Source organism: Drosophila miranda, chromosome 3 (genome assembly GCF_003369915.1).
Source record: "Drosophila miranda strain MSH22 chromosome 3, D.miranda_PacBio2.1, whole genome shotgun sequence".
Taxonomy (NCBI): Eukaryota; Metazoa; Arthropoda; class Insecta; order Diptera; family Drosophilidae; genus Drosophila; species Drosophila miranda.
The window spans coordinates 6,188,119-6,200,446 of NC_046676.1; the positions used below are offsets into that span (position 1 = coordinate 6,188,119).

General features: G+C 42.1%; 1 protein-coding gene across 1 annotated transcript; it reads left to right on the top strand.

Moving 5' to 3' along the window:
* Positions 1-80: 80 nt before the first annotated feature.
* LOC117187854 lies at positions 81-1,273 on the top strand. The gene is made up of 3 exons (XM_033390739.1): positions 81-452; positions 515-788; positions 870-1,273. Exons 1-3 carry the CDS (start codon positions 267-269, stop codon positions 887-889), a joined length of 480 nt encoding a protein of 159 aa, XP_033246630.1. The 5' UTR covers positions 81-266; the 3' UTR covers positions 890-1,273.
* Positions 1,274-12,328: the final 11,055 nt, after the last annotated feature.

Consider the following 12,328-nt stretch of genomic DNA (forward strand, 5'->3'; position numbering starts at 1 on the left):
GGTACAATTAAAAATTACGTGCGAGTCGTTATCGATACTATCGCATGCATTTTGGCGAGTGTGTGCCTATCAAATGCGTTACCACTAATAGGCTCTGCACACTGAGCCCATCCCGGGGGAATGGTGGGATTTTTTGACAGATGTGAAACTCCGATTCACACTGCCACCATCCACCATCCACCATCCACCATCCGTCAAAAACAGCTGATGCCAATAACAAGTTCATTAAATTTGCGCGGAAGATTTATTAATTCTTGGTTCTTATAATGGATGATGAAGATATAGCAATTATTTCGGCTGTGGTTCAACAGCAAAATATTTTCTTGCACCAACTAATAATGTTGCTGTCAATGAATAATGATGATGACGATGATGAATTTAACATTGACGAGGATGAGATGACCCAGATGACTGCCATAAAAACACAAAAGCCAGGAAGATTATGGTCGTTTGTGAGTACTTCTACTAACTTCAACCATAGTTTAAAGTACAAGGACATATTTTATGGTTTTAGAAGCGGTTCGGGACATTTTGGGAGAAAGATGTACCAGAAAACAACGAACCTCTCCGAATGGAGAGGCCCTGCTTTGATATTTTAGTGAATCGGCTTGAAGTGCTGCGAAAGAAGGACACCAACTGCCGAGCTGCAATTCCTTTGGAAAAGCGCATCGCCATTGCGCTATACACTTTGGGCTCGTCCTCTGAGTACCGAACAGTTGGCAGGCTTTTCGGTGTAGCTCCAAACAGTGTGTGTAATATCCTGCACGAGTTTTGCAGAGCACTTATAGGTATGCAAATATCTTGCACAAAAATATGTATTTAGCAAGTTGGTTTAATGTCCTAGATTATTTAAATCCGATTCTTTTTAGATACAGATTTACATATGTAAATATCGGCTCTGCAGGAAGGTGCAATGACTCGATGATATACCAGAAGTCAAGCCTTGCAAAACATATCGAAGCATCGGCATTACTCCAAGAAAAAGCCAAGGAAATAAGCGGAGTAAACGTCCCTGTAATGCTTATCGGGGACTCGGCATTTAGGTTTTCTAAAAAGCTGATGAAACCTTACCCGTTTTCCACAGTCGCCTCTTTGGAATAGCGCACGTTTAACTAAAACCTTTCCAAAGCTAGGCGAGTGGTGGAAAATGCATTTGGGCATTTAAAAGCCAGATTTCGAATATTCGGAAAAGGTCTTGATAGCCACCACAAAAATAATAGCGCCATAATAATGAGCTGTTGTATTTTACACAATATATTAAATATGCACAACAGCGCGATTAATGAAAATTGGGAGCTTGCAACAAATGAGCAGCGCGAACAGCCCGATACCAGCAACAGTTCTGCTGACTTTAATCAGTCAGCAGAACAGATACGATCTGCAATCGCAAAATATTGTGTAGACCGTAAGGAAAATTAAAAACTTAATTATTTTTATTTTTTAAAACTTCTAATAAGTCGTTCTGGAATTTTGTTTGGGTGCTGATCAAGTCCTGCACCATCTTCTCCTGCCTAAGGTCGTGCTCCTCCATCTTTCTGTGGTGGTCCTTTTGTTGTTCGAGACGCTCCTGGGCGATCTCTGCCAGCCACGAAATGTCGGTCTTTTTCTTTTTCTTTGGCGGACGCCCAGACAAGGTGCTGGAGCTACAAGATCCGTCCAGGTCCATCTCAATAATATCCGAAAAGTATTATTATTATTATTATTAAATAATGCTAATAGCTAGTTAAAACTAAATATTAGCAGAAGTTGGAGCTATAGCTACTGAGGCCTTAAGCTCTAGGGTAATTGGGTCAGATTTTATACATATATACAAAGATGTTGGGATGAGTATTTATTTACAGTATCTTCGGTTATATATTGTGGAGGATATTTGCGGTTTGTAGGAATTTGAGGATAATTTTGGAATTTGAGTTGGTGGGGTTTGCGATAAGTTGCATGGGGTCGTTATTGGTAAGTTATTGAATGATAGGGACCTTTATGGTGAGAGTGAGGGACAGGTGTATAGTGTGTGTCGTAAGTCTATGTTCGCGTTGTGGCACAATGGACATGTGTTGGGCAATGTTTTGTCAATGTAGTGGGCGTTGGTCAGCTTGGTGTGGCCCAGTCTCAGTCTATTAAATATGACCTGGTGCCTTCTATTAAGGATATTGTTTTTGGGGGTGTTGTTGGTAGCGAGGTTGCTAATTTGTTGGTACCATGTAGAGGTGTTTGTGAGGAGGTCAGTTTGTTTGGATTGGAGGATTTTTTTTAGGAAGTGTGCAATATCGGTAGAGTTGTGGTTTGGGGTGTAAATAAGGGGAAATTTGGCGTTCATCCTGGCTGTAGAGTCGGCGAATTCGTTGGCTTTTATGCCAATGTGACTGGGTATCCAGATTATTAGGATCTTAGGGAAGTGGGTGGATAATAGGTTTCTGATCGAGGAGGCGTAGTAGGAGTGATTGTTGGGGTTCCTGATTGAGGTGATAGAGGAGAGGGAGTCGGTGCAGATAGCATATTTTCCACGTTTATATCGAGTAAATAAGATGGCTTCGTGTATTGCAATGATTTCGCTGGAGAGTACAGATGAGTATGTTGGCAGCAATCCAGTTTTTATTACTGCTGACTCGTTTGTAATACAGTAGCTGGTAATGCCCCCGGCTTTGGAGCCGTCTGTGTAAAGGAAGATGTGTTTGGGGAGAGCTGATTTAATAGAGTGGAAAAGTTGGTGGAAGACTATTGTAGGGGTAGTGTTTTTGTTGTGATTGGAGAGGTTGATGTTTGTTGATTTGTGGATGTTAAGGATGTTGAATTTTTTGGATGTGGAGGTTCTGATTGGGGAAAAAGGGATGAGGTGTTTTTGTACATACACTTGTATGGCTCTGTCTACCGTGCTGAGCAGTCGGTGTTTTCTTTTATGGCTTTTGGAAAGGGTATTTAGGGGGGTGGATTTTCCGTGGATGAGGTTTTTGGAGATTTTCCCGTTAAGGTAGTCTCGTTTGCTTTCAATGGTGAAGATGTTGGTTTCAGCTAGCATATTATTTATGGGGGTGGTACGGAATGCTCCAAGGGCGGCTCTTATTGCTGTATTTAGGGTGGTTTTTATGCGGTTAAGTTGGGATTTGGGAGCAAATCCATATATGGGAAGGCAGAAATCTATTTTGGAAATGATTATGGATTTTATGATTTGCACTAATGATGAAGTGAGGCAGTTATATTTAAATGAAGAGAGGTGTTTGATGATGCCTAGTGGCTTAGCAAGGTCAACTTTGTTGGTTGTGCCACCGGTGAGTATCTTGGGTTTGCAGTTGTGTTTGCGGCATATATAAAGGAGTTGGGATTTTTCTTTAGAGAGGATTGAGCCTGAGTGATTGCACCAGTCGTCTATTTGGTTAAATATTGTTTGGATGTTAGTTGTGGACTTTTTTGTTTGTTGTGATTGATGAGTAGGTGGAAGTCGTCGGCGTACGCGCAAAATTTGATTTGTTTGTGGAGGGAGATGATATCGGTGAGTGAGTTGTAAGCTATGAGGAAAAGGATAACGGAGATTGGGGAGCCTTGGGGAATGCCATTATTTAGAGGGAAGATATTTGATAAGCTTCTGCCGGTTTTGACGAGGATTTTCCTGTTGGACATAAAGTTCTTAACATAATTAAGTATTCGTGGCCCTACTTTCCATTTTTTTAGTTGGTTTATTACGGTGTGAATACCAATTCTGTCGAAGGCTTTGGTGAAGTCCAGCGAGATGACTGTGAGGTGTTTTTTCAGGGCGATAGCTCTGGTAGCTAGGTGGTCTACATAAAGTAGACTGTCTAGTACAGATTTGCCTCTTTTGAACCCTAGTTGGTTGTTGTGGATCAGGTTGTTATTTAAAACAAACCACCACAACCTTTTTGCGACAATCTTGTCCAGAGTTTTGGCTAGGCATGAGTTTAGAGAGATGGGTCTGTAAGATTTGATATCGGTTTGGGGCTTTTGTGGTTTTAAGATGGGAAGGACTAGGCTGAGTTTAAGGGATTGTGGGATGGAGGAGTCGAGTATCTTGTTGTAGAGGGTTAGGATTCTGGTTTTGAGGGGGTAGGGTGAGTTCTTTAGCATAGAGTAAGAAATTCGGTCAAGACCAGGAGTGTTGCCTTTCAAGGTGGACAGTGCTGATGTGTATTCGATTAATGTTATGTCTTTCTCGATTTCTAGGGCTGATGGTGTTGGGTTATAGTTAGAAGGGGTATTAATGAGGAGTTTGTTGGACAGGAATGTTGGGGAGAAGTTGATGTCGTCTGCTTCTTCTGACCATGTCTGGGCAAAGGAGTTGGCTATTTCGGATTGACAGGTTGTTTGTGATTGGGTGTACGGGTTATGAATGGCATGGATATTTTTAGTGGGGTAAAGACCGCAGAGACGTCTGATGTTGGACCATGTTGTGGTTGGATCTGAGTTTGGGTGTATATGGGTTGTGAACTCAAGGATCGATTTTCGTTTGGCTTCTCTAATTGCTCTTTTAAAACACGCTTTTGATTTTTTGTATTCTATGATGTTATGGTTGCTTATGTTGTGCTTGAGGTAGTTCCATTTTACGACTTTGTGCCTTTTTTTAGGAGTGAAAGTTGTTTGTTCCACCAGGGAACAGTGCGGGTGAGAGAGAAGGTGGTGTTTTGTGGGATAGAAAGGTGGGCACTTTGGATAAGTATTTTTTTTATTAGGGCGGCTTCTCTATTGACATTGTTATTTGATTGGGTTGTGGAGATGAAGCGGGCTGTATGTTTCCTGAAGAGATCCCAGTCTGCGTTTTTGAGATTGAAAGTAGGTTTAGGGGTGAAGGGGGAGGGGGGATAGGGAGAGGGAGTGTTGAATAGTGTAAGTAAGATGGGAAAGTGGTCAGAACTGTAAAGGTCATCTATCACTTGCCAGAGGATCTCTGGAGCAATTCTGGATGTTGCAAGTGAGAGATCGATGTGGGTAAATGTGTTGTGTGTTGAGAAGTGGGTCGGAGTATTGTCATTTAGTAGGATGAAGTTCGAGCGGTCTAGGAATGAGGCTATTGTTTTCCCTCTGCAATTGGCCTTAGGTGAGCCCCAGTAAGGGTGCCAGCTGTTGAAGTCTCCTAGGACAATGGTGTGGTCGTTTGTCGCGGTGAGGACGTTTTGGAGGTTACGGGTGTTGAAGGATTTGTTAGGGGAGATGTAGGCGGATATGATATTGAGATTTGATTTGGACCTTATGGTGACGCCTACTGCGTCAAAGTCTGCGTTGAGTTGAATTTGGGTATGGGAGATGGAGTTGTGAATGAGGAGAGCTGTGCCACCGAAAGCATTTGTGGGGTTGTTGTTGCAGTATAGGCTAAAGTTAATTGGGATTGGGAGTGAGATGGGGTTCGTTATGTGGGTTTCCTGTAATGCAATAATTTGAGGGTTGTGGGATTTCATGAGTGTTTGTAGTTCTATATAATTATTCTTGTATCCGTGGATGTTCCATTGGATTATTTTGATCATTATAAGTTAGTGGGAGTAGTGTTTTGTTTTCTTAGTGATAGGGCTTAGTGATAATTACTAGTTTGGGTTGATATTTAAAGATCGTCTTCGCTGAAAATTTTGTTTGCTAATGCATTATTAGATAAAAGGGCTAGGTTTGCGTTTGGGGTCTTATTTTTTTCAGTTTTATCTTTGGCTTTGAGGTGTTTGGTAACCAGGTTAAGTTTGTCTTTTTCCTTAGTCTTGCTTCTGAGTTTACGGTCAGAATCTTGGATAGTTTTCGAGTTTTTGGTATTTTTAGCGGTTTCCGTAGTTTCGGTGTCCATATCCATTGCTTGTTGTTGACGGGGGGTGTAGTTGGGATGAAGTTGGCTTAGGGTTGATTGGATGTGTGTTTGGGGTGATGTCTCCGTAGTCTTTGATTGGTCTTATTTGGTGTGATTGGTTATAGGTGGGCGATGATGAGGTAGATGTTTCAGTGAGATGAGGTTTTGGTTGTTGATAGCGGGCTACTTCAGCGTATGGTGTGGATTGATGGGGGTTCCGTTGATGGTAAATTTTCTTTGCGGTAGTGAAATCTACTTTTTCGATTGTTTTGATTATTGTGATTTCTTTTTGTTTGAGGAACTCTGGGCAATTTTTGTCTATGGGGCTGTGGTTATTCTGAATGTCGGTGTTGAATTTGCAGTTACTGCAAAACTTTGGCTTAGAGCATAGTTCATCGTCAGCAGGGTGCACTTCTGAGCAGTTAGTACAGATCTTTGGGGATCTGCAGTATTTAGAAGGGTGGCCGTAGTTTTGGCAGTTGTGGCATTTAAGGGGGCGAGGTGTTTGAGGACGTACGTTCACTCGTTCGTAACCGATCATTAAATGTTGAGGTAGAGTTGGTGTGTCGAATGTGACGATGATGAGTCCGGTTTCATGGAGTACGTTGTCTTTCTGTTAAAAAGTATTTTAAGTATTTTGGTTGCGTCAATGACTTTTTGGGGTTTGAGTTCTTTTTTGATTTCGTCTATATCAATGTTCCGCAAGTCGTTGGAGTAGATTACCCCTTTGGAGAAGTTTAGTGTTTTGTGTTCGGTTGCTATTACTTCGAAGTCGTGGAATTTGGTGATTTTCATAAGTCTAGTAGCCTGGGCTGTTCCTTTTGTTTTGACTAGAAGTGATCCGTCTCTGATTTTTTTAACCGAGTCTACTTCACCGCAACACTGGTAGTCTATGACTTTTTTTATTATAAAAGGGGAGGTGTTTTCGAAAGATTTGTTATCTTTTCTGTTTATTGATATGTATTTTGGTTCTAAGAATGCTGTTTTGTCCCACTATGTGAGCAATTTTGGGTCTGGTGGTCGCGACATTGCGCTCGAGCTTGGGCTGCTGCCCGCTTCACTTGGATTTGTAACTGTTTACTTGGTGTGTTTGTTTTTGGCTTTTTTGGAATTTGCTTTGTGCACTTGAATGTTTTTCTGCGTGGATTTTGTTGTTAGATTTGCGTTTGCTGTTGCTTAGCTGCTGGCGCGTCTTTACTTGACGGAGTCTAGACTGGCACTGATCCGAAAAGTACTCATCAGGATCTGCAATGAACACCTTAAATGAAATATATTTTTTTAGCAATAAATTAATAAAACTTACTGTCGTTGTCCAATGTGCTCTGCTCCATGTTGTTTGCACTCAAGATGCCAAATCAGCGAACTTCAGTTCAGCGCCCTGAATGTGACGGTCAACCGGCGGTAATCTGATATCTTGCACATGCCGCAAGATCAGCATTATCGCTTATGCCAAGTCGGCTTACCGACTGTAGCTTTGTAGCTCTAAGTACATATATTTTGTAGCTTTGCATTCTTTGGCAATTAAATACTTTTGATTCAGCTTATGCCCCAGCTTGCTGGTGGCTCCTAGTTTTAGTTCTGTTCTTATAACGAAAGCTAACGCTTGTTAATAAACCTTGCTCCGGCAACCAGCCGTAAACACTTTGAATTATTAATTCTATACCACTGTACCACAAGGCCAGTGATAAGAGAGACAGTTATCTCTCCAACATAATCTTCTTAAAGGATTCTATACCACGGAACCCGCACGAGGACCACCGCATCAAGCAGCTAAGGCTACTTGGACATACGGACAACTTAATTTACACATGTGAATTTTTGCGTGGTCCGCGCAAATCTTCAATTTTCTGCTTCCATATGTCAATCAGCAGGCTCTCAAGCGCGGCACTCCATTTCACCCTGCCGCCTGCTGTTGTTCTCTTGTTTGCTGCATTGTGTAATAATATTATATATTATAAACAATAAAAAACAAATATATCTATTCAACGTACCACTGGAGGATTTTTCTGGCACTAAATCCATTTTATTAATAAGTTTTTCAAAAATTTGGTCTGCTGTCCTTCCGAGCTGTTCTGTTCTTGTTTTTGTTTTTTGTTAATTTTGTCACAATCATTGTTTACGTTTTCGCAGTGAATACCATTTTTCCATTGTGAATGACAGTTATTCAGAGTTGCATTTGAAAACCATCGGCTAACTATCGCATAGAAACGTGCGGTTTAGGAACATCCGAAATGGATGGTGGACTAACTGGGAAATTTTCGGAACGGCAAAACCTTACGGACCATCCCCGAAATGGATGGTGGATGGTCGTCAGTGTGAATAGCCTATAAGCAGTCTGTTGATTCTTTTAGTTTAGTTTAGTTTTATTTAGGAACCACGGCTTGGATGATGTTGAGGGGAAAAGCGAGCAGTAACCTCGGTGCTTGACGCTAAAAATTCTGTGTATTTCACGCATAGAGTCTTTAAGGTTCCATTTAACCACTGTGTATTTCCCTCGTCTGTGGGCTTCTTTGGCTGCTGCGTCAACTGAAGTGTTCTGATGGATGTTAGCGTGTCCGGGAATGTAGTGAACGAACACGAGGAAAATTGTACGAAATACCATGGTCTAATGCCTTCTCGATAGCAAGCAGCCCGGCGGACAACGAGGAAAGGATTTTGTGCGTGTAATAATTATCTAAAAAACCTGTTCTATGGTGCAGGAAAGCGGCGCTGGAATGTCCTGCTGCGACTGACCCGTCCGTGTAATAGATTTCAAAGCCTCCCTTTGCCAGTTGATCCTTCTTTTCGCCGTGGAGCAACATGATACCTGCTTGGACTAAAGCGTGCTTGTTAACCGCAGAACCATTGAAAAAATCTCAACTCTTCGACGTTGACATGCAATGACTGCATCTTTCAAGAGGCGATGCAGTTACTGCACCGTCAAGTGGCCCGTGTGAAACCAGCAGAAGGCTGTTACACGCGGATCCCAGGCAAAACGCAGCCCTCCTCCCGCCCAACCGACCGAGGGGCGCAGCCGCATGACGAACGGTGCGTAGTCGAACCGAACGCGAACATGCAAGAAAGATAGCTATTAGACTAACATTCGAGGAAAATTAGCATTAAACTTACTAAGAATCTAAGCATGCAATCAAAATACAAATACCACTACAATTACTAATTACTAGAAAGGTGTGTAAGGATTAGTAATTTAATAAGAGGAAGAGAATTAGTGGTGGATATAATATGGTAGAGGGAATTATAATCCGAGCATAAGACCCTTAACGGTTCATGCAAGGAATAATTCGATCTACAAAGTGGAAGGAACAACGGTATAAAATTTCTAGTCAGTCTAATAGGAATCGTGAAATTTATGCGGCTCAACAGATCAGGGCTGTCTATGTCACCCCTGATCAAGTTGTGCATAAATATCACACCAAGCATTTTTCTACGGTTAACTAAGGATGGGAGGTTTACTAATAGTAGTCTACTAGAGTAAGATGGGAGTCTTACACCCGCATCCCAGTTAAGGCCCCGCAGAGCAAAGAGTAAAAAGTTTTTCTGTACTGATTCTATACGGTCCTGGTGTACTTTGTACTGAGGGCACCATACACAGGAGCCGTATTCTAAGATCGGACGAACAAGCGAGGTATAGAGAGTCTTTGTTATATAGGGGTCGTCAAATTCCTTTGACCACCTCTTTATAAGCCCAAGCACGCCCATGGCCTTATTTACCATGGTAGAAATGTGTTCGGAAAACTTTAACTTGGGGTCCAACATAACACCCAGATCATCCACCAGGGTAATTCTCTCAAGAGAACCACCAAATACGGTATAGGGAGCCAACAAAGGGCTAGAATGATGAAATGTCATAACTTTGCATTTCGAGGCATTAAGGTGTAACAGGTTTGCACAACACCATGACTGAAAGTTATTGAGATCGGATTGCAAGCGAGAATGAAATGAGATGTCCTTGTACTGGACACAGAGTTTAACATCATCCGCATACATAAGTACTCGAGAGTATGTTAATACTGAAGGCAAGTCATTAATAAAGAGTGTGAAGAGTAAGAGCCTAGATGGCTGCCCTGTGGTACTCCCGAAGAATTCTTTACTGGTAAAGAGAGGGAGTTTTTGAAGGGGACTCTTTGAGACCTGGAACAAAGATAGCTAGAAATCCATCTCAGGAGGTTGGGCGGAAACCCTAAAAGGTCAAGTTTATGCGCTAAAAGGGAATGGTTTACAGAGTCGATTGCTTTACTAATGTCGGTGTAAATAACATCCACCTGTAAGTTACCTTGAAAGCCTTAAATAATGAAAGAGGTAAACTCTAACAAATTCGTGGTGGTTGATCGCCGCCTTATAAATCCATGCTGAGTTGGAGATATAAGTGACCTGCAGAGATATTGCAAGTGCGGAGTTAAAACCTTCTCAAACATTTTAGGAATAGCGGATAACTTTGCTATACCTCTATAATTTTTTGCATCAGACTTGCTACCTTTTTTATGGAGAGGAATTATAAACGATTCCTTCCAGATCGGGGGGAAGCAAGAAGAATCAATGGACAGGGTGAATAGTTTCAGCAAAGGTCCACACAGAGCCTCGGCGCAGTACCTGAGTACACAACCTGGAACCCCGTCTGGACCCGGTGAAAACACCGGCTTAACTAGTCGAAGATCACGAAGTAGGGAACATTCATTTAACAAGGGACTGAAAATGCCGTTCGACCTCGGTAAACCGTATGGGTACGGATGAGCAGAGTTGCTTTCCTCAGAATAGGTGGTTTGGAAAAATTGGGCAAAAAGATCAGCAATTACCTGATCATTATTTGCCGACGTATTACAAAATGATAGCGAGGATGAGTGTGCGGACGTTCTACGCTTACTGTTTACGAAGCAGTAAAACTGTTTAGGGTCCTGAGAAAAACGTATCCTGCATCGAGATAGGTAGTTCTTATAGCATTGAGCATTAAGAACTGAAAAGTTTGACCGAGCTATTACATAGCGAGAGTGAGAAGTAGGAGAACCCACTTCTTGAAATTTGTTATAAAGTCTTGATTTTAAGTTTTTTAGACTGGATAACTCTTTGGTAAACCAAGGGGGTTTTCCAGATCTAATCGGACAAGAAAGCGGGACACAAGAATCAAACGAGGGGGAACGTTGTGAGTTGCTGCGTACACCGCAACTCTACATTTATACCCGATACTTAGTCAGTATGGCTCTCCTCCGGCAGACGCCGCTAATATTGAACGACACGACAAAGAGTGCGTGCGAGAGAGACAGAAAATCAGTCTGAGCGTGACGTCGGGCGCTGCGTAGCCACTGCAAATTGATTTGTTCCTTTTGGGTATAAAAATGATCCGATCTGATCCAGATTCAGCAGTCTGATAGATATGGTCATTATCTATGATTCTGCGTTTTTAGTTTTCTCGTATCCTCAATATTGTGGATGCAACAGATTTTCGTCCTTTTCGGGGGCGGGAGGGGGTGGGGCGAAATTTTGAGATATACGTTTTAAAGTGAGATCTAACAGGAGTGCGGATACCAAATTTGGTTACTCTAGCCTTAATAGTCTCTGAGATTTGTGAATATCCCCAGATTTTCATCCTTTGCGGGGGCGGAAGGGGGTGTGGCGAAATTTTGAAACAAACTCGTCTCGGTCCGATATATAAGGAGTGTGGATAACAAATTTGGTTGCTCTAGCTTTTATAGTCTCTGAGATCAAGGCGCTAATGTTTTACTCTAAGCAAAGCCGGATATGCTAAGTGTGTGTTAGAGAGAGACAGGGCGAGAAAAAATGAAATTGTTTTCTTGATGCTGGCTATAATAATAATACGATCCAATTCAGATTCTGCAGTCTAAAAGATATGGTCATTCTCTACGATTTGGTTTTATCGTATTTTTAAAAATGTGGATGCCACAGATTTTCGTCCTTTGTGGGGGCGGAAGTGGGCGGGGCGAAGTTTTGAAATAGTTTTGCAGCAGTGACATATCACAAAAGTCTGGATTTAAAACATCGTTGCTCTAGCTCTTATAGTCTTTGAGCACTAGGCGCTGAAGGGGACGGACAGACGGACAGACGGACAGACGGACGGACGGACAGACAGACAGGGCTCAATCGACTCGGCTATTGATGCTGATCAAGAATATATATACTTTATGGGGTCGGAAACGAATCCTTCTGGACGTTACACACATCCATTTTCACCACAAATCTAATATACCCCAATACTCATTTTGAGTATCGGGTATAAAAATGTGCCAAGAGCATTGTAAAAAATGTTTGTGCCTTTGATGACATCAGTGCACAAGTACAAAGCGGACCAATCAAAATCCCTAATGAGGTTATTAAGCTTCGCAAACTCGGCTTTACGAAAGCAGCGGACACGTTCAGGTAATCTACTCGACCGATCCAATACAGTTGGTCCTATATCTAGCGACACCTCGAAAGTAGGGTGGTAGGCGTCTTCAGGTATAGTGAGCGGAAGGGCTCGGGTTAACAACACTATGGTCGGATCCGATACAAAGCACAGATCAAGCAATCGACCCAAGGAATTTTTCACATGGTTGACTTGAGACAGGG

Coding starts and splice junctions, on each gene's coding strand:
- LOC117187854 (XM_033390739.1), top strand. CDS start 267: ATGGATGATGAAGATATAGCAATTATTTCGGCTGTGGTTCAACAGCAA. Junction 453..514: donor CAGGAAGATTATGGTCGTTT/GTGAGTACTTCT, acceptor TTATGGTTTTAG/AAGCGGTTCGGGACATTTTG. Junction 789..869: donor GTTTTGCAGAGCACTTATAG/GTATGCAAATAT, acceptor GATTCTTTTTAG/ATACAGATTTACATATGTAA.